The 25,810-nt window shown below is 44.9% G+C and overlaps 2 protein-coding genes across 18 annotated transcripts in view; both read left to right on the top strand.

The window, feature by feature from the left end:
- The window catches only part of COBL (cordon-bleu WH2 repeat protein), a 422,273-nt gene that overhangs the window by 132,552 nt on the left and 263,911 nt on the right, over positions 1-25,810 (top strand). The gene's annotated exons all lie outside the window — the stretch shown is intronic.
- The window catches only part of GRB10 (growth factor receptor bound protein 10), an 87,168-nt gene that overhangs the window by 9,172 nt on the left and 52,186 nt on the right, over positions 1-25,810 (top strand). For all 16 annotated transcript variants that reach the window (XM_083583056.1, XM_083583054.1, XM_083583049.1 and 13 more), the window contains exon 2: positions 15,320-15,418. In XM_083583056.1, the coding sequence (XP_083439182.1) occupies positions 15,368-15,418 (51 nt within the window). In that variant the 5' untranslated portion in view covers positions 15,320-15,367. The remainder of the gene's footprint in view (positions 1-15,319; positions 15,419-25,810) is intronic.

Here is a 25,810-nt window from a genome sequence, read left to right as displayed (position 1 = left end):
TCAACGCACATGCCTCGCGAGTTCTGCATCCTGCAAAATGATGCCACCATCCTACATGTTTTTTGTATATATATCGTGCAGCTATATGGAGTAGCACTGTTTGCATTCTCAGCAGAAAGATTTTCCATCCCGCACCTGCATTGCCTGACTAAGTCTCCCACCACTTCCTTAGGGTGACCTTGTCTGCATGTTAACACCAAACCCAGCTCTGTTGGAACATTTATTTCTTTTGACTTGGTTCCCTAATTCTGACAACTGGCCCAAGAGTAAAGGTTTGTATCCAGGGCATTTCTTACTCAGAGTAGACCCATTATGGTTGATGGACTTGGCTAACTTAGGTTCATTGATTTCTACTTGGGGTAGAACAACGCAATATTGTGACTGATTGGCAACTCCAGCTAACTGATAAAATACTTCTTCCAGAGGTGTCTCCTCTTAAGATTTTCCTTCAGAAATGGATGTAGTTACAGTCTATGTATGTTTTAAATGATGGTTGCAAACCCTCTAGTTATAATTTCATTGTTTTACCTTTCTTCGTAAACCACTTTGAGGTATTTTCCTGCAATCCAATGGTGCACAAAGTTTATGGAATAAAAAAGGGCCAGTTAGGGAGAGTTTAGGGCACCTGGCCTACCCGGCAGAGAAGCCAGGAGCTTTCTTGGCAGAGCGTAGCAGGGATGCCTGCTTCTGACCCTGCAGGGCTGTGGAGCAGAGGGACCTTTCTCCTGCCCTTGCCGCAAGAGAGCACCATGCTTCATTGTAAAGATGGGTCACCCCTTGAGGGTGTTCCAGTTCCTTTCTGGCCAGATAGGCAGCCATCTTGGCAGGCGCCCCAGTGATGGCAGGGAGTGAGGATGGAGGTGGCCTAAGCTTAACTTTTTAAAACGAAGGGCGAAACATTTCACGTGTCGGCGGTTGTCAGAACGCACCAGGCTCCAGGCAGGGTTGCAGAGCCACGTAAAAGTGTTCCTTTGCCAGGAGTTGCCAGGGCTGAGGGCAGAAGCCCGCAGGCCTGTGTCCTGCTTCTATGCGGACGAACCTGTGAGGCTGTGCTAGTCAGCGTGTTCCCTGAGGTTTTGCCGGGCTCTGGAGAGATGCCACCACCTAGATTTGCTGGGGCTGACAGGAGTTTGTTATAGGGAGCAGACGGTTTCCCTTGCTGGAACATCTCCTCTGACTGACTGTTTCCAGGGGAAATTCAGGTGCTAGTTATAACCCACAAAGCTCTACAAGGCTTAGGTCCAAGCTATCTGAAGGACTGTGTTCACCTGTAGGCACCTGCTCAGGTTTTGAGATCTTCAGGGGAGGTCTGTCTCTCGGCCCCCCCCCCCCCAATCCACACTTGGTGGGCATGCAGAACAGGGTCTTCTCGGAGGCTGCTCCCAGACTTTGGAACTCCCTCTCTAGAGAAGCCACACTGGCTCCTTCCTTGTCTCCTTGTTCAACATGCTTTGGGGAACTGACTGCTTCGAATGAGGGGGCTGGTACCATGCTGTTTTTATTGTATTTATGTTTTTAATATATCTTTTATATTTATAGAGAGAGGAGCATAGAATAGTAGAATTGCAAGGGATCCACGAGGGTCATCTAGTCCAGTGTGGGGCTTGAACCATAAGATTAAGAGTCTCATGCTTTACCAAGGGAGCTACATGCAGTTTAATTATATTCATATTTACTTGTTTTACAGTTATTGTCGTTCTCCCCCCCCCCCGCCCAATGTTTTTAACAGTTCCTGTTTTATCTGTGAACCGTCTTAACTCAGGGGGAAAAGGTGGGATATAGATAGAGGCACTGGTTTTGCCCATTGCGTCTATTACCCTGCTTACAGAAAGTAGGCAGAGACCTTGGAGCTTTTTGTGCACACCACTCAGTAGCTGCTCTGAGGACAGAAGGTGAGGGCAACGCTACTGTTAGCTTCAGTCCCCTCTAGTGCTCCCCTTGGCTGTATCTTGGGACCCAGTGGGTGCTGTGCCTAGTTCTGCTGTGCTGGTGAAACTAATAATAATAATAATAATAATAATAATAATAATAATAATAATAATAATAATTTATTATTTGTACCCTGCTCATCAAAACATAATTCAAAACCCTTTTGAATTATGGTGCTGGAGGAGACTCTTGAGAGTCCCGTGGACTGCAAGAAGATCAAACGCATCCATTCTTAAGGAAATCAGCCCTGAGTGCTCACTGGAAGGACAGATCCTGAAGCTGAGGCTCCAATACTTTGGCCACCTCACGAGAAGAGAAGACTCCCTGGAAAAGACCCTGATGTTGGGAAAGATGGAGGGCACAAGGAAAAGGGGACGACAGAGGACGAGATGGTTGGATAGTGCTCTCGAAGCTACCAGCATGAGTTTGACCAAGCTGCGGGAGGCAGTGGAAGACAGGAGTGCCTGACGTGCTCCGGTCCATGGGGTCACGAGGAGTCGGACACGACTAAACGACTAAACAACAACAACCCCGCCCATCTGGCTGGGTTTCCCCAGCCACTCTGGGCAGCTTCCAACAAAGATTAAAAATACATTAAAATGTCACACATTAAAAACTTCCCAGAACAGGGCTGCCTTCAGATGTCTTCTGAATGTCAGGTAGTTGTTTATCTCTTTGACATCTGATGGGAGGGCATTCCACAGGGTGGGCGCCACTACCGAGAAGGCCCTCTGCCTGGTTCCCTGTAGCTTTGCTTCTCGCAATGAGGGAACTGCCAGAAGGTCCTCGGCGCTGGACCTCAGTGTCCGGGCAGAACGATGGGGGTGGAGACACTCCTTCAGGTATACTGGGCCGAGGCCATTTAGGGCTTTAAAGGTTAGCACCAAAACTTTGAATTGTGCTCGGAAACGTACTGGGAGCCAATGTAGGTCTTTCAAGACTGGTGTTATATGGTCTCGGCGGCCGCTCCCAGTCACCAGTCTGGCTGCTGCGTTCTGGATTAGTTGTAGTTTCCGGGTCACCTTCTAAGGTAGCCCCACGTAGAGCGCATTGGAGTAGTTCAAGCGGGAGATAACTAGAACATGCACCACGAAGGAGTTGTGGGCCTGATTGGCGCTTCGGCAGTGGGAGACGGGGAAGGTTGAGTTCTGCTGCATCAAAGGCCCAGCCACCAGTGGCCAACCAGATGCCCATGGGAAGCCCACGCGGCCCTCCTGCTCTTGTTCCCCAGCACCTGGCTTTCAGAAGTCTGCTGCCTCTGATGCTGGAGGTTGCCTTCAGTTGTCATAACTACAAGCAAGCCATGATGGTCCTCTATCATCCATTGATATATCTAGGTCTCTTGGAAAGCAGTCCATTTTGGTGACCATCTCTGCATCTTTGTGAGAATGAATTCCATAGTTCTGTGTATATTCCGCCATTTGCTTTCAGTGGATGACTCCAGGTCCTAGTATTACGAAAGAGGAACAAACTTATCTGTATGTACTTTCTCCACAACATGCATTATTGTATACACTTCTCACCAGTGCTAGAAACGGGGGCTGTATTCTAGACACATCAAAGAAGCGTTTCAGTTTAAAGCAATGTAAGTTTAAACAGGGAAAACAGCTAGAGAGAAATGGGACTCCACTTCGCCATCTGGTGGCACAGTGCATATAAATCACTTTTTTTTTACCAGTCTAGCTGAGTCCCAAGATAGAAAAGCTAGGAACCAAATGGCACCTGGGTTGTGGGCGCTAAAACAATTGTCTAGTCACCATTGGAGTGTGTGCAGGCTCGGCAACACTTTTTATATATTATTTTGATAAGCATGAAGTAATACACAATTCTCATAAGTGACACATTGTTAATATCACATTTTTAACAGAAGTTGTTAATACAGTGGTACCTCGGGTTACAGACGCCGCTAACCCAGAAATAGTACCTCAGGTTAAGAACTTTGCATCAGGATGAGAACAGAAATTGTGCGGTGGCGGCGGGAGGCCCCATTAGCTAAAGTGGTGCTTCAGGTTAAGAACAGTTTCAGGTTAAGAACAGACCTCCAGAACGAATTAAGTTCTTAACCCGAGGTACCACTGTACATGTTTAATTTGGTGTTTATAATAAAAATATTGGTACCATACTTCAGTTTTCAAAACACTCTACTCTTTATTGTCAAACTCCTCAACATATTGTCTATCTTTTTCAGCCGGGGCCGGTCCACTGTCCCTCAGACCTTGTGGGGGACCGGACTATATTTTGAAGAAAAAAATGAACGAATTCCTATGCCCCACAAATAACTCAGAGATGCATTTGAAATAAAAGGACACTTTCTACTCATGTTAAAAACACGCTGATTCCCAGACCGTCCGCAGGCTGGATCTGGTCCCTGGGCCTTAGTTTGCCTAACCATGCCTTAGCATATACTTTGACTCTTCAAAGCACATACATTTCAGTAATCATTGAATGTCAGCCAAGCACAAAAAATGACACCCAGACTTTTTGTGCTCGCAAGTGGAGAATCTTTAGGCTCAAAATGCCCCTGGCGCCCTGCTAATTTTGAACTCTGCCCCTCACCATAGCTAATGATGAACCCTAGCAGGGACCACAGCATTATTTCTTTCTTTATTTCTTACGCCATTAAATTACATGGAGCAGTAATTAATTTCTTTTGAGCAGTAAGGTTTAGACAAGTAGCGTAGCTGTTGCAGTAAAGTGATTTTTCCGGGGGGAGGGTGCCGATGCAGTTCCTTGCCAGGGGCGCATGGGACCCTGAGTGTTCCTCTGTCTGTGTTGCATGCCTGCTCTCCTTCCAGCAGAACTCTTGGCCCTGGATCTGTGGATCTGCCTTGCACTGAGTTGAGAGCATTGGTGGAACAGCCAAGTACGGCCTCCTTTGGCAGCAACAGCACTCCAGAGTCTTGAGCACAGGCTGTTCTGCAACTTGAGATCTTTAACAGGAAACGTCAGCGATTGAACCTGGGATTTTCTGTTGACAAAACTTGTGCTTTATCGTTGTGCCATGGGCCTTTCCCTCAACCACTCATGGCAAATGGCCTTGCCTTCTCCACAGTCACTGGGAAATCTCTGCTACTTTCTCCCCCTTTTGGTCACTGACATGGCATGGTTTATCTTCAACCCTAAATAGATCAGATCCAGCATGTTTGACATAATGACTCGTCAAAGTTTTGTTTAATAAACACCAGCCATTACTTGCTGTATAAATATCTCAGAAGTTTTCTGGTAGCCCAAAGTAGGAGGAATGAAACATTTGGTAAAGGGGAAACACTCAAAATGTACTTAGCAGGGTTTAAATGTTTATATTCAAATTCAAAGCTGTACTTGGAAATTATTTTTATTGACTTACCTGTATTGACATACAGTGTAAGTCTACAATAGGGTTGCATATGCAGTAACAGACAGATCTCTGCTCCTAGGAATTTTTGATCTGTAGTTGTCGGTCAGGGAAGCATAGTGAAGGAGGGAAAGGCACGCCTAGCAAAGGGCATGAATAAGAGCAAAGGGACTTAAATTTGGTTATCGTTGGAAATGGGAATTAAGCACTGAAAAAGGAGTGGAGAGACTTGAAATGCATTCACATGCTCAGCAGCATATACGGTAATTCCTTTACACTTAAGGGTGGGTAATGAAGGTTTTGCAGATGTGTAGCATGCTACTTTTAGCACACCTGAAGAGCAGTGTACATAAAAAATTATATGTGCTTCCAAGGGATAGTCACCAGAAAACTTAATACCACATTGCATTCTCTAGTATTCACCCTCGTAGTACAATCTGAGTACTATTGTGTTCTGATTTGTATGAAAGCAATCTATTTCTGAATTTTCTCAGAAAAATAATAATAATAATAATAGTGGAAAGATTTCCAGCACACATCGCTTTGTGTTGGACGGAGGAAGGCACTAGAAGAGCAGTATTATCTGACGTTTGACCATACCTCTTGGTCAGCGTTCGAAATTCACCAGTCGCCATTGGCTCTCTGCGACACGGGAGCGCCCCCTGGCGACCAAATCAGGATTTCCAGTGATGTGGTTTGCGACCAAAATCTCCTTTCCCTGGGCAGGAGGGGGGGCTGGGGGTGGGCAGCCTCTTGATGTGCTGAGTCAGAGGGAACATTTTTCATTGTTGTACAATTTGCATGCAAACTCTGAAGAAGGGGTAGGGGGCACTGGGCAGAAAGGGAGATTTGCCTATTTTTCACCCCTCCCCTTAAATCTCACACTTTGCAGATAGAAACACATTGCGGTTTGCAAACAAATAGATTGCTTCTCTCTTGCAGGGTGGGGATGGGGATCAGGAAGAGATCCTGCTGATTTTCACCCCTTTCCTTCAGTTTTTCTGTGAGACACGTTGAGGTTTGCAAACAAACACAAGCTGCAAACTGTTAAATCAATTTATTGCTTGTGGGGCTTCTTCTCAAAAGTGAAATGGCTCTGGCAGTAAAGAAGATCCACTTTTTTTGCTTTGCCTCTCATTTCTTCTCATAATAATATGTTTTCTGGCTTGCTTGGAAGAATAAAGGTCTGTCCCCTTTATTTGGATTTTGCTGCATCGTTTTTTCTAGGAATGGAGGTTGAGTGAGTGAGATGTGTGTGGTCTGTTTTTTCAACCCCGTCTGCAGCACGAGACACAGCATCTTTCTAGACCTTCTTGGAGATGAGTTAGCAAAGTCTTCTGATGACACCAAATTGTTCAGGGTAGTTTTTAACTAAAAGAGGGTGTGAGGCACTCCAAAAGGCTCTCTCCAAACTGAGTGAATGAGCCGGACAAACGCCGGCTCCCTCGGCCTGAAAGCGAGATGAGCGCTGCACCCCATAGTCGCCTTTTACTGGACTTAACCTTTACCCTTAGTGGTTAGAGTGTCTGTAGGACTAGAGCCTTGGGAGACCAGGGTTCAAATCCCAACTCAGCCATAAAGTTCATTGGGTGTTATTGTCCTATACATACCTAAATTTAAGTCCCATTGTGCTCTCTGTATGACGTGTTTTGCTATGGCTGGCTCAAACTCTCCAAATTGCAAAAAAACAACAACCAAAAACCCAAAAAAAACCACCCAAAATAAGTTTTCTACGCAAAGTTGTTCACAAATTTATAAAGATACAGGTTTTGGCAAACTACCCCTCTAATTGGGTACAGGAGGTTTTTAGTTTTGCTAGAATGAAACTGCAGTCACATCTCTTATAGACTGCTTTTCCACTTGATTGCTTCTGTATTTTAAAAGAGCTTCTGTTTTGCACACAACATTTATTCCATCTTCAGCTAGAACCCCCACCTTGTTTTCATTTGCTTTGTAATCTTGTTTTTAAAAACTGCGCCTAGACATATAGTTGTGGCCACCATAATTTCGGTTTAAGGTGTCATTTGGCTCCTTGCTTTTATATCTCTGTTTCTAACGCTGCTCTTTGTCTTGGCCTTGAGACGGGGAGAGCAGGATGTCCCCATTGCCTGGCTCAGGGTACCAAGCAGTAGTAATCACATTGTGGCAGTGATGTAATGAGAGAAGCTTGCCAAGTCTAAACAATTTCAAGAATCCCCAGATGTAAATACTGTGCCGTCAACGATAGTTCAACAGAAATTCCAAGCAAATCGTACTTTGGCACGTCTGGAACCCTCAATAATATTTTTGCAAGGCGAAGAATTCACTGGGGCTGTTTCGCTAAAAGGCTTTTGATCCTATAGATAGGCAAAGTGAACCAACACCTTTGGTTGTATGCAGGCATCTTGGGTGTGGTTTTGGCTCTGAATTTAGGGGTGCAAAGTTAATGAACTTAATTAAGTCTGTGTGCTTTAATCAGCAGATTAATTGGCTAAAGTATTAGTTTGAGGGGAATGAGTGTTGGTGGAGCTGGGGTGTAAGGCCACACTTTATCCCTTGAGATTATTTTAGTCTTTGCCCCCTTATGGGAAAGGGAAAAGGAAAATGTTAAAGACCATTGCAGAGTCTGCGAGGGTTGGATGAACTAGGATTTTTAACATCCTTCTGAATAGTGCAAACCTGTTGTGCTGCTGTCCTTGGTGAATAAATTCCTGCTCACCTGTCCCTGAACTTCAGCAGGACAATGCTATAGCACAGTTGCCTTCTTGTACCGAATGTTGTGGGTTAGGGACAGGTATTCAGGAAGGTATTCATCTGGTATTCATCCATAAAGAAGGTATTCATCCATAAAGAAGGCTGATCGCCGAAGAATTGATGCTTTTGAATTATGGTGCTGGAGGAGACTCTTGAGAGTCCCATGGACTGCAAGAAGATCCAACCTCTCCATTCTGAAGGAAATCAGCCCTGAGTGCTCACTGGAAGGACAGATCCTGAAGCTGAGGCTCCAATACTTTGGCCACCTCATGAGAAGAGAAGACTCCCTGGAAAAGACCCTGATGTTGGGAAAGATGGAGGGCACAAGGAGAAGGGGACGACAGAGGACGAGATGGTTGGAAAGTGTTCTCGAAGCTACAAACATGAGTCTGACCAAACTGCGGGAGGCAGTGGAAGACAGAAGTGCCTGGCGTGCTCTGGTCCAGGGGGTCACGAAGAGTCGGACACGACTAAACAACTAAACAACAACAACGTTCATCTGGCACCAAATTTGAATGGTTCAATGCAGGAAGGGAAGGCAGGTTGAGGCCACCAGTATATTGGTAAATTGTCTGAAACTGTGTTGAAATTGTCTGTGTTGGGGTTCAGATGGCAATGCCGGTTTCAGACAATTTGAGCTGGTGATACGTCATGCCAGCTCAAAAGGCCTGCAGATGGCAAAGCTGCAGGCAGGCAGACAGAGTCTGAGAAGGTTCTGGAACCTTCTCAGGCTCCTGCCTGCCTGTACCTTTGAGGAATTCCCCATATCTCCTGCTCACATGAGCTGGAGCGATATGGGGGCTCATTCAGATGAAGTGCAGGAGGCTTCTCTTAAACAATTCTCCCCCCCCACCCCAACATTTCCTCTGGAAGAAGTGCCCTCTGTTTTTGGCTCCTGGGGGCAGTGAGCATGCTATGTCCTTGTCAGGCTGTCTTGGGTTGTCCTTTTTCTCTTTATTAGTTTGTGAAATTAAGACTTTTGCATACCTAGGGAGTTCCTATCTGTGGTTGGCTATGCTGTGGGAAATTGATCAGGTTCAGTATTAGAATAAGTGGAGACCTGTAACAAAACGCTCATGGGTGTCTACAGACAATATGTCTGCAGAAACTATTAAGTCAGTCTGCCCCATGCAGACCAATGTAAGTCAACAGCATGAAAGGAGAAGAGAAGGAGCCAACTCTCGCTCTGTTTACAGAATCTTCCCTGCAGATTTACCTGGAGGCAACTCCTACACATGGTTGGCAAATGGCTATTTAAAAGTCTGGATTGGGCAACTTAAACAAGAGTTCTAGCAACTGCCTTTATAATCACTATATAGTAATCACTATGTTATAACGACTATACAGAGGTCACTTACAGGCATTGAGAATTACAGTTGCGGTGTGTGTGTTTGCATGTCACCTTGCACAGTTACTGCTTGAGAAGAAAATGGCAGGATGGTTCTGTTGCACTCACAGGCCATCCCAAACTAGCATAGGCTCAGGGTTACATGTGTGTGCTACTCCCATGGTGCTAAGGAAGGTCTGCCACTTGTTTTCATGTCCGCTCATCATACGCCTGCCTGATGGGTTTGTTACTGAAGCTACAGAAGATGTATGTTGGTCACAGTCGGAGGTCCTTGGCTTGTGCTGTAGACATAAGCCATGGTGGGTCTCCCCAGGCTTAGGTCCCTTGAGCAAACTCTGGGGCCTGTTTTGCCCACAACTTTTCTGCTTTATTGCGTACTCATTATTTGGGCTCGTAGAGGTTTTTGCTCAAAGGAAGGTGAGGCAAGTCTCCCCCCCCCCCCCCAAGTTCATTGTGGGTTCTCTGTTGCATCATATTGTGCATCATATTTAATCTGCAGGAACCATGAATGACGTGCAAATTAGATATCCAGAGCCTTTGCATAGGCCACTGTGAGTGCTATTTAAAGGAACAGCCTCTACTTGCTAAGTGCCTTCAATTGTAAAAAAAAAAATCTGCAGCAATTGGTGATTTATGGCTGGCTTATTGTTTTCAAAACTTATTCACCCTTTGAAACTGCCTTGACTAAATTTTCATTCTGCTGCTTGGTCATGATTTCCATTTGAAGAGTTCAGTGCCTCTCTCTCTCTCTCTTTTTTAAAGAAAAAGCACAACCCTGCTTAATGGAATTGTCACCTTTCAATCTTGGGGTACAAAATTTGACTACAGTCCTGCGTTGTGGATTACTCAATAGTGATATATGAGCTCTTTCTTGGCAATATTCTGTCAGTGTGGTAACTGAGAACTGTTGCTGCAACTGGGTCCCACATTATTTCCTAACTATTAATGCCTCCCCCGCCAAACCCTTTCCCCAGTTCTCATAGATGCCCTACATCCCCTCACCTTCGGCAATACAGTGGTGTCTCTTTGGCCACGTGTCTCCTTTTGAGTGTCAGGGACGCGGGTGGCACTGTGGTCTAAACCACTGAGCCTAGGGCTTGCTGATCAGAAGGTCGGCGGTTCAAATTCCCGCAACGGGGTTCCTCTGTCCCAGCTCCTGCCAACCTAGCAGTTCAAAAGCACACCAGTGCAAGTAGATAAATGGGTACTGCTCTGGCAGGAAGGTAAACAGCGTTTCCATGCGCTGCTCTGGTTTGCCAGAAGCGGCTTAGTCATGCTGGCTATATGACCCGGAAGCTGTCTGCGGACAAACGCTGGCTCCCTCGGCCTATAGAGCAAGATGAGCGCTGCAACCCCAGAGTCGTCCACGACTGGATCTAACGGTCAGGGGTACCTTTACCTTTACCTCCTTTTGAGTAGTCCTGGTGGAGGCACATTAGGCAGTTTCAACTTGGAAACTGATTGTGTCTCTCCCATGCTGCTCTCCTCCTTGCCAGATCCATGCTACGTAACTGGAGAGCAAGACCTGGATGACGCTTCCTTCAGTAAATCTGCCTCTTGGACTAGCCATCGCCCCTTGGCTTTTTTGTCTGAAGGACAACCATGTTTTTAGTCTTAACGCATTCATGCAGAAAAGCCCTTATCTTGTGGGGGGGGGGAACCCTCACTTTAGCATAGAGGTGGGAATTCTGTCATCTTTCCCACGGAAATGATCACAGTTTATTTTGGTGCCTGTCCGATTCAGGACACTTGGCTAGGAAAGGTCAGGAGGCAGATTCACGGGACAAACATCCCTGGGTTTTTTTTACAGTGGCATAACTGTCACGGCTTTCTTCAAAGCATTCTGGGAATTGTAGTTGCTGATAATTCACTTTAATCCCCAGAACCTTTTCATTCTGCAGTGTAAATAGGCCCAGTTCATCTCTCTCTCTCTCTCTCTCTTTTGAAAGATTAGTAAAGTACCTTTTGGGGAATTTCCATTGTGTTTTATCTTTTTTGAGATAATTTAAGTGTAGTAATGCTGAAGGACATGATGTGTTATCTTCAACGTAACAGCAGTAAATAAGGCCACACAACACAGATGCCAAATTAGGGGCGTGAGTCTCTGGCCGTGTTGTTTGAGAAGGATAGAAGTTGCAGACAGGAATAGCGTCTATGAATGGTCATATTCATTTTCTCATATCAAAGGCAAAATGATGGTAGGCAGGTACCTGGCTTAGATTTTTAGGAATACCCAAGGCCAGATTTGGAGATGAAACTAAATAAAGCAATCTGTATGAAAGCAGCCACAACTGGCATTGGGAACCTTAAATATGGAGAAGGGCCACCATATCTTGGGAGCGGAAAGTTGCAGGTTCAATCCCTGGCGGCCACTCAAGGCAGGCCTGGGAGAGACGCGGGCCTGAAACCCTGGAGAACCATTACCTGCCTGAGCAGACAGTACTGAGCTGGGTGGACCAATGGTCTGACTCTGTGAGGCTGCTTCCTGTCTTGCTAATTTCTTGACAATAAACTCTTGCAATTGCACAATGTGGGCATAGCATCGTGTTCTATTGGAATGTACCCGCATTATCTTTTGGTGTGCATTTTTATTTCTTTATTATGTCTATCTCCCGGCTTTTCCTTGGAGGAGCTCAGTATGATCTCATAGGTTAGTCATTTCCATTTCGTTTCAAGAAATGGAAGAGGCCAGAGCTGCAAGAGGTTAGGCAGAAAGGGAGCACGGGCGGACGTGTCTTGACTTTCCCGTGGCCATTGCAAACCGGCGGATAGAGCCAAGGCCTCGCCTTGTGACCGAATGGTGGACTTGGACCAGGAAGCGTGTGATAGAACAATGAAATGGGTTACTGAAGGAATAGACTAGGTTCTGTTTGAACTTTGGTTAATCGTTGCCTGATTTCTGTAATTTTAGAATGCTGTATGAGGCGTTAATGTTCATTTCCCCATGCATATTACCTTCTGGAAGTTCATCCACCAGATCTGTAGCCTCTGCCAGAGAAAGTGGTCTCTGACTGACGATGTCACTGTCTTCCAGCTCCTGTCCCTAGATCTGACTTGGAACCAAGTGGCACTGATGGATCAGTGTCAGGAGGGTCTTGCTGATGACACTACCTTGGGTCAAGCAACCGTGAACCTTGCAGGCCCCAGTTCAGTTGTGTCTTCAAATAGATAGAAGTTTGGAGAGTAGATGGTTGTCACATGGCACAGCTGCTTCCCAAGGATTCCTCCTGCCAGATCCTATCCGAAGGGACCAGTTGTTCTGAGCACTTTTGCACCAGAGGACCCTTTCCAACTGTGATCCTGCACAGCTCACCTTGGAAGAGGAAAAGAATTGTCAGCAGCAGTCTGTCCTGTGCATGCATGGTAGAAAGGCCTGGCATGATGCACTTAAGTCATGTGCTCTCCTGCCTCTTCCTGACATTTTACTACCACTTATTTTGATCTATCCCATGTTTTTCAAATGTATTTATTTATTCATTTTTCAGTTGCCTGCATAAGGTCGTGTAAGAAAAGTGAGCGCAACTTGTGGGCTTAATGCAGGCACAGGCAAACTTGGCCCTCCAGATGTTTTGGGACTACAACTCCCATGATCCCTAGCTAGCAGGGCCAGTGGTCAGGGATGATGGGAATTGTAGTCTCAAAAAACATCTGGAGGGCCGAGTTTGCCTATGCCTGGTCGACACTGACGGGCAGAGGTTCTCTGGGGTTTCAGTCAGGCATCTGCTAGTCCTGCCTGGAGATCCTGGGGCTTTAGCCTTTGCCCTTCTGCATGCAGAAAGCAGATAGCCTACCACTGAGCTGCAGGCCTTGAAGCCATGGCCATTTTCTGCAGCCCCGTTGCCTAAGATCCTTTGACTGGAGATGCGAAAGAATTGTAGCTGGCACATTCTGAATGCAAATCCTGTGCGGTGCCACTGAGTTATGGCTCTGTCTCCTTTGACTGTTCCTTGCTTGAGTTTGTGAGGAGATGGGTGCTTAGGAACAGACTGTGCTGGAGGAGAGATCCCCTGAAAACGGTGGTTCTCTCAGTTATTTGTTGTCAGAGGCTACAAGCCTCTTGTCTAGGCCTTGAGATGAAGGCATTGGCTCCCCTTTTTAACTGTGTCAGCTTAATCAGAAGAATGGGTTGCAAGTACAGTATTTCAGAGCACATGCTGCCTTCTGGAACATTTTCTTCTGAAACTGCAAATTCAGGTGGCCTATGAAAGGGCGTTCTTCGCATATTCTTATTGTTTTAGTGGGAATACACATATGTGATGCAGTGGAGCTGGCACTGAAGATGGAATTTCATCTCTTCCTCTAATGTTTTGGCACTCTTACCATTGCATGACACCATTGCATGAATGGGGATACTTTCAGAAATAGTCCTCATTGCATGTACAGTGGTACCTCGGGTTACATACGCTTCAGGTTACATACGCTTCAGGTTACAGACTCTGCTAACCCAGAAATAGTGCTTCAGGTTAAGAACTTTGCTTCAGGAAGAGAACAGAAATCGTGCTCTGGTGGCGCAGCAGCAGCAGGAGGCCCCATTAGCTAAAGTGGTGCTTCAGGTTAAGAACAGTTTCAGGTTAAGTACAGACCTCCGGAACGAATTAAGTACTTAACCTAAGGTACCACCGTAATGTGTAGTTGCTCACTGATATTTTTAAGGGTGCCTGTCCCCTCCTTTTTTTACTAGGTAATCAACCCTATGCATGCTTGCTTCTGTCCCCACTGCATTTAGTGGAGCTTATGCCAAGGTTAGGACGCTGGTGGCGCTGTGGTCTAAACCACTGAGCCTCTGGGCTTGCTGATCAGAAGGTCGGCGGTTCGAATCCCCACAACAGGGTGAGCTCCCATTGCTCGGTCCCAGCTCCTGCCAACCTAGCAGTTCAAAAGCATGTCAAAGTGCAAGTAGATAAATAGGTACCACTCCGGCGAGAAGGTAAACGGCGTTTCCGTGTGCTGCTCTGGTTTCACCAGAAGTGGCTTAGTCATGCTGACCACATGACCCAGAAAAACTGTCTGCGGACAAACGCCGGTTCCCTCGGCCAGTAAAGCGAGATGAGCGCCGCAACCCCAGAGTTGTTTGCAACTGGATTTAACTGTCAGGGGTCCTTTACCTTTTAAGCCTAGGTTAGGATGTATAGGATTGCAGACAAAACCTGCTTATTATTATAAAAGATGTAGGAATAATTGCATTCATAAGCCTTTTTCTGCATGACTTTATAGAAGTTTGCTTCCTAGCAGAATTGTGAAAAGCAGTTGACCAAGAAGTGTACTCCTAAATGGAGCTCTTTCGAGGTGATTGTCAGCTAAACAGAGTAGCTGTGTGTTTAGTTACTGAATCCAGGCAGCCAGCAGACTAGGTGATGTGCAGTATACTGCACATAAGCCTGTGTTTAGTGTGAACGATATCAGTGCAAAAGCTTTGCTGTCTATTGCTTCTAAGCGGATTACACCATTGCACATGCAGATCATAGGAATTTGTAGGCAAAGAGACCTCTACCTACAGTGGTAGGACTCAGTAATTTAAAAATAAAATAGATTTCTACCTTTCGAATGTTTCGTAGGTTTATAAGTAGCCGTTTGTCAGATCTCTTGTGGTAAGTCAGAAGACTCTCCGAGTGATTAGGCAGGGAAACCTTGTTGTAATTTGGGGGGTGTTCTTTTGTATGCAGAATTTGTTGTGCTCTGCGTGACTTACAGAAGTATGTGGGTGTTTGGGCAAGTCAGGTATGCTAGTAAAATTTTATGTGGCCTAGCAGCTGTTATGGGCTTTATTCCAGTCCTTCTGTTATGCAATAAAATAACACTGAATGGCATGAACCTGACTGCTAGGCTCCCAATATTACTTCCATAGTGTGATTGGCAGAAGGGCACAGGCTTTTCTCTTCCCCTCTCTGTCCCTCCATCTCCAAGTTGTTTGCCATATTAACAATTTGTCAACGCCTCCAGCACAGTTTTCTCACCATCTTGTTTTTACACTGCAGGTGCCGCAAAGCAGTAGATGTAATTTTGAAGATATTCTGAAGGCACAAATGGCTTTAGCTGGCTGCCCAGACTCCTTTTTGCACCATCCTTACCGAATAGTAAGTTATAACTTAAATATATTTGAAATGCATGGAATCCAGCTGTAGTGGTGGAGTAAAGTCTGTTTACTGAGCTGAGTAACTCACTGGTTAGCCTTAATTACGTCAGTGGCCTGGATCAGATTTAAAGGGAATCCAGGCTTTCCTGCTGTATCAGCGATTCATTGTGAGCCTTGGGCTTATGTGCTCTCCCTCTCAGCCTCAGTTGCATGCCAGAGGAGATCTGAAGAGTTCCCTTCCAATTTTAAACAGACTGCAAACCAGGATCCAAAACCAGCTGCCAAACTAGAGCTTAAACAAACCATACTTCTCTGTGTTTGGACCTTGACACGGAACTGCAATTTGTTTAAAATGGGGAGCGAGATCCTCCAAACTCATCCTCCTGGCATTCAAAGGAGGAGGAGAGATGGTAGCATTGGAACCCGAGGCATGTGCTGACTCATGTACAGATTGGGAAACCATAGTTTCGCACTATGGTAGACCCACAACTTACGTAGGATTTATTTACGTGATTGTAGCTTTGCATGGGTGGTGGGTGAATAAATAAATAGATGGAGAGCCGGGGAATGGGACAATCAGAAGGGGCTGTCCAAGGTCTCAAGAGGGGCATGGCGGATGGCTCTTTCTGGTGCCGAGTTTTCTTGACACTGAAAGTTTTTAAGCCCTCCATCTTGCTTACCGGGCTCTGGTAAGGTTACACAAGGCCTCTGGAAGGCTGTGGATTTACTATTCGTCAACTAATATTTTTACTGGGGAGAGTGTATCACGTTTCAGACCTGCACAAGTTGTGACCCATTGAGCTGTGCATTGTGGCTCCGCTAGGCAGCAGAAGACTATCTTTGGTTTCCCAGGTGGGCCACCATGCATGGCAGGAGGACTGTGCCTGGCTTTATGGGCTAACTTTAGCTGCTTTTTGTGCCATGATGGCTAACCTGTACTACTAGGCCAGTAAGTATTCAAAGACTGCTTTGGAAAATGAGTGGTTGGTCTTGGTGTTTTAAAAGCAAGCAGCTATTCCAAATCAGTTGTACATAGGATGACTCAGAAAGCGAGGGTGACTGAAGCCCTCAAAATTTACTTTGAAGGTCCTTCTCAAGGTGCTTTATTATGACATATTACAGTTTAGGCTATTTTCAGGGGAAATAATCACAGCTCTGTAAATAGTGAACCAATTTTGGCACACCTAGATCAAAGGCAAAGAGCAGTGCTATTAAAAGGGGTGTTCCTGCAACAGCAATATGGGTTGGTGGCTCCTGCTAGTTGTATCAAAACCAACGAAGGACTACCATGTAGGAGAGGCTATCTCAATCTTCATGGAAGCCACGAGGAGGCTGGCGCAAGACCGATGTTTCATGCTGGGGAGGGAATTGAAAAAAGGTTATGGAGAAATGATAGTAATCTCAACCAGATACAAATGTTATGCTTCTGCTGGTGCTCTTGCTAACCATGAAAGCAACTGAAACATAGCCTGTAAAGCAGTGATGAGGAACTTGCAGGTCTGTTTAGGCCCAGCCTATGAGGCGGCTCCCTGCCAACCACACCTGATGTAATATGTGATTTGCAGTTTGTGGTAGCCAGGGACATGGCTGCAAAGGAACAAGCAGGGGCTTAAAAGTTGCCAGTTGTTTCTGTGCAAGCAGGGCTTCCCATCGGCGCTGGTAAGCAGGGATCAGGAACTCCTTAGTCCTGCTTTCTGTTTTGAAGGATGGATAAAACTCAAACCATTTCCTCAAAATGGACTTGGAGGAGTTCATTTTGTAACCTTGTAAACAAAATGGAAGGTGCGCTCCCAGTGCCTGCCAGCTGATTGGCACTGAAAGCGCATCTTCAGACAAGATTGCTCTAACCACTAGTCAGCTGATCAGTAGTTATAGCAACTTCCTTTAGACTTGGGACAAGTATTTTTTATTTTTATTTTTATAAATATTTATTCAGTTTTCCAATTTTATACAAACAATAAAGAAAAAGAAAAAGAAAAATATTAAAAACAAATCAATTTCGATATCAATTTTTCAATAACATGTTTCTTTGACTTCCTCATACCTCCCCTTCTTGTTTTCCAGTTCAAAATGATTATCCAGCAAATCCTAATCTCTTAACATTCCTTTTAACTAACACCTTATTTTCCAATCAACTTTTTTTTTAATTTTATAACTTAAACAATATTTATCCCATTTCTTTTTATCATAACAGCTAGAGACCACATAAATTCAATCCAGCATCTTTCAAAGTTCATTAATTTTGCAATATTTCTGTAAACAGTCCTTAAATTTCTTCCAGTCTTCTTCTGCCGACTCTTCTCCCTGGTCGCGGATTCTGCCGGTCATTTCTGCCAAACACATACAGTCAATCAACTTCATCTGCCATTCTTCCAGAGTGGGTAGATCTTGCGTCTTCCAGTGCTTTGCTATAAATATTCTTGCTGCCGTTGTTGCGTACATAAAAAAAGTTCTGTCCTTCTTTGGCACCAAGTGGCCGACTATGCCCAAGAGAAAAGCCTCTGGTTTCTTCAAGGTATACTTAAATACCTTTTTCATTTCATTATAAATCATTTCCCAGAAAGTCTTAATCTTTGGGCATGTCCACCAAAGGTGAAAGAATGTACCTTCAACCTCCTTACATTTCCAACATTTATTGTCAGGCAAATGATATATTTTTGCAAGCTTGACTGGTGTCATGTACCACCTGTATATCATTTTCATAATATTCTCTCTTAGGGCATTACATGCCGTAAATTTCATACCGGTGGTCCACAACTGTTCCCAGTCAGCGAACATAATGTTATGTCCAACATCTTGTGCCCATTTAATCATAGCTGACTTAACCGTTTCATCCTGTGTATTCCATTTCAGCAGCAAGTTATACTAGACTTGGGACAAGTATTAGGCATCCTTCAATTTGCAGCACTCGTGTCACCTTTCAGGGGTGAGATGAATGTTACTCAGATGCTGAGAGATTTGAGTTGCCCTATATGTGGTATCTTAGGTACCAAAACACTAATCATGCAAGGCTACGTGTGTTTACCAAAGACAAGAAGGATCTGCCCATCAGATCTGCCCATCAAAAAGTGCTTTTGAGTTCTGTGTTGCACATGCTAATTAATCCCCAGGCTACAACTGGAACATATAAATGCTGTTTTCTTGAACATACTTCCGTCTGGAAAGAGAAGTCTTTCTTACCAGTAATCTGGACAAGGTTGGTTGGTTGGTTGGCATCCGTCTGCCTTGGGAGACAATGGAAGAGTGCTCTCAACCCCCCTGTAAATTGTGCCACACTCTGCAAGTGAAGTTCCATGGCAGAATAATAAACAAACACAATCAGACTTAATGAGACCTCTGAACACTTCTGAATTTGCCGAATCTTCTGTTTTCTCAGGATCACAATACAGTCGTACCTTGGATCCCGAATGCCCTGGAACTCAGACGTTTTGGTTCCCGAATGCTGCAAACCCGGAAATGATTGTTCCAGTTTGCAGACATTCTTTTGGAACCTGAACGTCCGACGAGCTTCCTGCAGCCAATCAGAAGCCGTGATTTGGTTTTAGAACGTTTTAGAAGTTGAACAGACTTCTGGAATGGATTCTGTTCATCTTCCAAAGTACGACTGTACGCTCATTCTATAGAATCGTACACAGTCAGTGATCTTCTGTACTTCCTAGGTGTGCTTGGTAGGAACTTGAGGCGTTGAGTTGGTTCATTGTTGATAGCTGATAGCAGCAGTTCATGTGAGTCCTGGGTGTCTCGTGCGCCTGTCTTGGTTAGATGCTTCAGGTCCCCGATTCAGCAAGCATGGGAAACAGAACAATGTGTCTTTTGTAGAGCACCCACCTAGCCGTGTCTTCCTTCTGTTGCTTGCTGGTTCTTGCATGTCCACTCCTATTTCTGTAATTCTGACCTTGTCCCACATGAGCAGCATGGAGAAAATGGTTTTACTGGTGGGGTTCGACTGTATCCCTCTTATGTGATGTCAGAAACATCATCACGTTCGCAATATGCCAGGAACAGTGTGCAAAGCAACAGTCTATGTGCTCATTTGCATAGCGGTAAGTACAACTTGGGCACCATTGCTAATCATCAGGCAAGATGTTCTCTGTTCAGAAGTGTTGCTGCAGCAGTCCTACAGTATGATAAAGAAAGGTTGCAAGTGAGGAATGTTCTCTAGAATCTACACAGTAAAAGTAATCATTGTCATCATCATGTGATTTGAATGCCACCTTTCCATAGTTCAAAGCATGCGCAAGGCGACTTGCAACATGAGATGATTTACATAATTGCAAACATAAGAAAAGTAGTTGTAAACAATAAATAAAGCACATCAAAAAAGTGCATGACCAAATCACACAATTTCCACATAATTCATAATAAGATTTAAAAACAGCAACAAAAAGAGGCTGTTCAACGGCACAGCTTTTGTAGCTGGAGTCAGCCCAGGCCCCCCCTTGCCAGGTCAGGTGAAAAAATACCTTTAGAGCAGGGAGCAGGTGTTTCAGGACTCCCAGGCAAGATGGTCTCTGGTCTCAGCTTTTGTAGCTGGAGTCTCTTTGCTCACTCACATTAGAGGATAAATGGCTCAGGCATACCTGCTCAGAGGTAGTAATGAGGTGAGAGAAGATGTTCAGCCCTTTTCTAGCAATCATTTGGTATAAAAGACATCACAAAGTGAGCAGTTACTGCAGTTATTATGGCGAACCACTAAAACAAATGTCACTTTAGTCGGATTATTTTCTCATTAGGACCAACGTTGCAAGAAATCCTGTCCTGTGTGCACTTACTTGTAAATAAGTCACATTAAACCTGCTGTCCTAACCATTTAAGGCTGCAGAAGCTATACTAATAACAGGCACTGCTTATAGGGACTGCCGGTGGATCCCTGCCACAACAGCCGCACATTTCACAGAGTGAGTCCCGCTGGTTTGCATGAGGAATGCTCCCTGGGAAGTGTTTACAGGACGCCAGCCTGAATTCATTACTCTTGAAAAGTGCCGCACAGGCCTTCTAACAAGGGCTCCCAGGTACTTTCAGAATCATGGGGGAAAATTAATATCCCGCTTAATGCAATTCTACACCTTTTTTCTAGAATGTGGAATACTAAGCCGACGAGGAACTGGAGAGCAGGATCTGAAATGTCCATTTGGCTGCTGTGTGGCCTTGGCCTGGTCACCATCCCTTAGGCCAGGCATAGGCAACCTCGGCCCTCCAAATGTTTTGGGACTACAACTCCCATGATTCCTAGCTAACAGGACCAGTGGTCAGGGATGATGGGAATTGTAGTCTCAAAACATCTGGAGGGCCGAGGTTGCCTATGCTTGCCTTAGGCTAACCTCTCTCACGGGCCTGTTGTGAGGAGAACACAGGGAAAATGAGAACCAGGAGTGCTACCTTGAGTTCTTTTGAGGAGAAAAGAGAGAGATAAATGCCATACTGATGGACGTACGATCTTTATAATTGTTTTCCTCCAGCCTGCCTGCCCTGATTTTGAATAGGGAGAGGGTTGGGGGGGGCAGGTTTGAAGCCACGGGGTGGAGGGAAACCTAAAAATGAAGCAAAAAAATAACGTACACAATCAGACCCTGCACATGCAAGTTCTGACTTGGAATCATTCCCTGCGCTATCCTACATTTTGTAATAGTATTTTAAATTTCTAAAGTGTGTTTGTCCTCACAACAGCCACCCTGTAAAGTAGATCACAGTTGCAATTTTAGCAAAGCAATGAAAAGGGTAGCAGTTGTGAGTTCAGACCGAAGCGTATGTGGGAGACAACCAGAGGAAGTGTGGCTTTGAGATTTTTGAGAAAGTTTAATTTCTTTCCTTGCAGTTCTTCTCAGGAGGTCTGCATCTTGCTTGCCCTAGGAAATTAGCAACCATTCTTGATCCTCCTTCCTCTCAGAGGGACTTGGGCTCTGGTTCCTAACCAGTGCTTTTCTTCTGGAAAATCATATTCTTGAGTACTCCCAGAAAAAAACCAACACTGTCCCTAACATAGATTTCCCTTCTGAGATTGGTGGATCTTTTTTCCTCCTCTGCACCTTTTGTTTGTGGAGCTTGTTTTGTCATACACAACTTGTAAAAGTTTTGATTGTCTTGCATTTAGGTGAGGGATTTAGGGCCAAACCTGGCCTAAAATGAGAAATATGCTCCTGCGGGGTTAGGAGCACCTTTGTGTGGTGCAAGAGATTCTTTAACCTTTTCCTGCCTCCATTGTCCGAGACAGATTCTCCTCTCCACCCCCCATGCTTGGTACATGTAAAGGAACAAAGCATTGTGAATGGCGGGGGGGGGGGGCAGGATTTCAACCCGAGACTGCAGGAGAACCAAAGGGGTTAAAGCCTGCTTTGCTGCAGTCCTGATCTAGCTCAGAAGCACACTAGCTATTTATTTAAAAAGCACGAAAACTCAGCAATGCAAGGGCAAACTATGTGACAAGTATTGCATTTAGTTTGGCCCTCCAGTTAGGAGCTTAGGAGTTTAGGAGGTTGATCCTGGTTCTAAGTTCCTTGCTAAGTTCTGTGTGCTGTTTATGTACCTCCTCATAAAAGCTGTGCTTGCTGATCCAGGAACTTTCCTTTAATCCATTTGCTGTTCAAACTCATTCCCTTGGAAACTATCTCTAATCTTGTGGGGATTAAACAAAAAACAAAAACCGCCGCCACCCTCTCCTCTTTGCCGTGTTCAGGAGGTCTTTCCAAAACTCTGTCTCTTTGGTTTAGAAAATAATGCAGCAGCGAGAATTGGCAGCACTTTGCTCGTGTTCCTGGAAGTTCAGATTGGAGTTCCAGAATTTCTCAGAAAACAGGGATGACTTACGGCGTGTGCATTCCTATTCTTATGCAATTGGGAGTCACAGCAGTGATCGAGCACAGTCACTTGAACTCTTTATTCAATTAAGGAGGAAATGAACGTTATAACATAGTGATTTAATCAGTGACTCTTATTCCAGTATAGGGATTCATCATGAAGTGACTAAAAGAAGCTTGAGGGGAAGTTCAGAGTTCAGTTCCTCTGCTCCTCCCTCCCTCTCCATCCCACCCCTCCGCTCACGTAAGCACCAGAAGTAAAGGCATTAAATTATCTCTTGTTTCCTGCAAGCTGGAACAAACATATTCAGTCTTTCCAGACCTAGGACCCCCTTTTAACCTAAGCCTGTGTTTGGGGACCCAGTGCTGCTGTTGTGACGCACCTTGGATCAGGCCACAGCTCACCAGCTGAAGACCAGGGAGCTAGAAGATACGCCTTGATGTGAATAACACATAATTTTGAGGGAGGCGAAAGTGAAAGAGAGAGACTTCAGCTTCTAATTCAAATGCAGTCTCTGTGTAGACATGAACCCAGAATACCAGTTGCCATATTTGCAAAATCTCAAAAAAATGAAGTTTTTGAGCTTTTATTTGCATTAGCAATAGCAATAAAATAAAATGTACTGAAGATAGGGGTAATAACTATGCAAAATACCTTCTGGAGGTTTACATCAATAATCAAATAATAAATCTTATTCTAAGTGCCCCTGCTAAAATATTTGCAGTCACCTGATTATCTTGTTCTGCTAGAAGGACACAATGGCATTGGTTGAGCAACCCGGCATGGACAAGAGTAGAGGGGTAATAACCTCACGCCTTAAATCTTTATAAAGCACATGAGCTCCTGATTCAATACTGCCATCTCCACATGGACATAACCGTTTTTTCAGCGGAATTTTTTGAAATCGACCCTCAAGTACAGCTGAAGGCAGTATATTTAATCTTGCGTAAGTGAAAGCATGTCTGTATTTTGGAATTGTTAAATTTTGCAAATAGGGTGCCAACGTATCAAAATGACTAGGCAGAAAATAATCATACCATGGACAAAATTTCCATATTGTGTCCAAATTATTCTGTCTCTCGATATCATATAGGCGCCGTCAAATTAAATTAAGTTTTTGAGCTATTTTTAAGGAAATTCGCCAAAATACAAACTTCTGACATGGGTTGTCATACAACCTGAACATCTCAGCAATTTCTGCCCGGACACTGTATCCGACTGCCATATTCCGGCTACATCTAGGAAATTCCGGATGTGTGACAGCCCTAGGCAAGACCTGCTGTTGGGAACCTTTCCTGATATGAGATTTCCTCCAGCCCTCAATCATTTTAGTGGTTCTGTTTTTCACCTTTTTTGGCTCTCCAGTATCCTTTTTGAGGTGTGGCAACCAGAACCTCCATCCCATGGTCCTAATTTGGTGTGGTGTAGTCTCAGTGTGGCCCATGAGGCAGTTTCCCTGAAACCCACTTGCCCCCATACCGAATGCCATATGGGGAGGTGCTGCTGCGGCCAGGGCACCCTCAAGAACCTGGGGTCAGCTGTGCTGCTGAGTTCTCCATGGGGAGAACAAGCGGAGTTCAACTCAGCTGATAGCAGTGTTGATGGATGGTTTCTGGACCTGGCAGAGCTGCTAGGGGGCATGGGAATGGATGCCCAACTATGTTGTCCCCCCCCCAATTTTTTTTATTGGTTTCCCAAAATTTTAAACAAACAAACAAACATACATACATCTTAACTGTACTTGATCCAATCTTAGTAACATTGTTAAGTGACTTCCTCAAATCCCCCTGGCTGCATTTCAGTGTATATCATTGTAACAGTTTTCCAAAACCTATTTTCTCATAAAATTAACTTAATCACTTAACCTCTTACTTTGTTTTCATTTTGACTTTAAACATATTATTCTCTAAAAGCACATAATTAAGTCCTAAGCCTATCTGGAATTTGCAAACTTTTTCAATTAAACTATCTTAGTATATTTAACTAAATAGTCTTCGAATTTCATCCATTCTTCCTGGTACTCCTCCTCCTCCTGGTCGCGGACTCCAACCATGGTATTTTGGGTTTTCTCTGTCAACCTCTTTCCTTGCAAAGATAACTATGGACACAAAAGTCCATTACAGATGACCTATGTAGTCAATATGATGGATGGCAGCCACAGTCCTATTGGTTTTCTATCTGTTTTTATTCGTTGAGTTTGTATGGCCCATGAATCTCGAGTTACTGTGGGGTGAGTCAGGGAGGCTGCCTGGCCTTAGCTTCTTTGTACCTTGATGCTTTGGAGCTGAGCTGCATTGTCAGCTAGGGTTCTCTTTGTGTCCCTTTAAGGCAGAAATCTTACAGATCAGTGCACACACCTAAAGTGACAATTTGGCTTTGTGCTTTGTACTAAACTACCACACGGTTTGGACACAGAAATGTGTGTGCTTGTATGTTAATATTATTATTAAAAAAAATTATTATTCATAATACATGTAACACATGTTTAATTAAAAAACAACCAATTATATGTGTATATGCTTTTAAAACAACAGCAGCAAATTTATAAAATCAATTCAAATCCAGTACAGATAACCAACCGGGAATCAGAGCTTGTTGAAAGAAGACTGTGTTTATTGGGTGCTGAAAAGAAAATGGAGAAGGCACCTTTCTGATATATAAAGGGAAGCAGCTATGGGGGGTGGGTGGGTGACACTTGTAGGTATTCTGGTCCCAAGCTGCACAGATATAAACACCTTGAACTTTGCTTGGTAGCTAACTGCCAAGCGGTGCACTCCGCCCCACCGTGGCATGATATGGTGGTGGCATTCCACCCCAGTGAGCAGTTGAGCCACCACATTTTGCACCAGCTGCAGCCTGTGGGGCTTCTTCTTCCTTAGTGGTCACTCGTAGCCGAGTAAGGTTGTCTTCCATAAACATGGTTTTCACAATGAGTCCGTAAGTGACTGTGGAGGCTAATTCTGGATCCATACGTCCTTCCACAGTGGGGACATTGGTTTCCGGGTGGGAGTTGATCACGGTGTGGATTTGCCAAGCGTGCCTTCCTCTTAGCACGTTTCTCCCTTGCGTCCTGAGTTTGAGTGTCTTCAAAGCCCATGACACCTTTGGTAAAGGCTGTTCTCCAACTAACTGAACAGCCCGCGGGGGCGGCTCCACATAGAGCACATTGCAATAACTAGCCTGGAGGTTGCCCGTACATGGGTGACAGTGCTCAGGCTATCGTGTTCCAGAAACAGCCATCACTGCCTTGCCAACTGAAGCTGGTAAAAGGCTCTCGGAGCCAAGGAGGTCGCCTGGGCCTCTAGCAAGAGACATGGATCCAAGGGCACCCCCGAACTGCACAGGGAGTACAGCTCCATCCAAAGCAGGCAGTTGACCAATTATCCTGACTCAAGAACCGCCCGCCCACGATGCCTGTGTCGTGCCAGGATTCAGAGTCCGTTTAGTGGCGCTTGTCCATCCTACCGCTGAGTCCAGGCAGCAGTCCAGGCCTTGCACGGCCTCTCCTGATTCAGATGCGACTGAGAAATAGAGCTGGGTATTGCACCAGCGACAGATGGATCAACTTTTATGTGTAAACAGTCTTACGCAGTGTTTG

Source organism: Podarcis filfolensis (assembly GCF_964270895.1).
Source record: "Podarcis filfolensis genome assembly, chromosome: 13".
Lineage (NCBI taxonomy): Eukaryota > Metazoa > Chordata > Lepidosauria > Squamata > Lacertidae > Podarcis > Podarcis filfolensis.
Note: the sequence above shows the minus strand (reverse complement) of the source record. Positions and strands in the feature narration are given on the sequence as shown.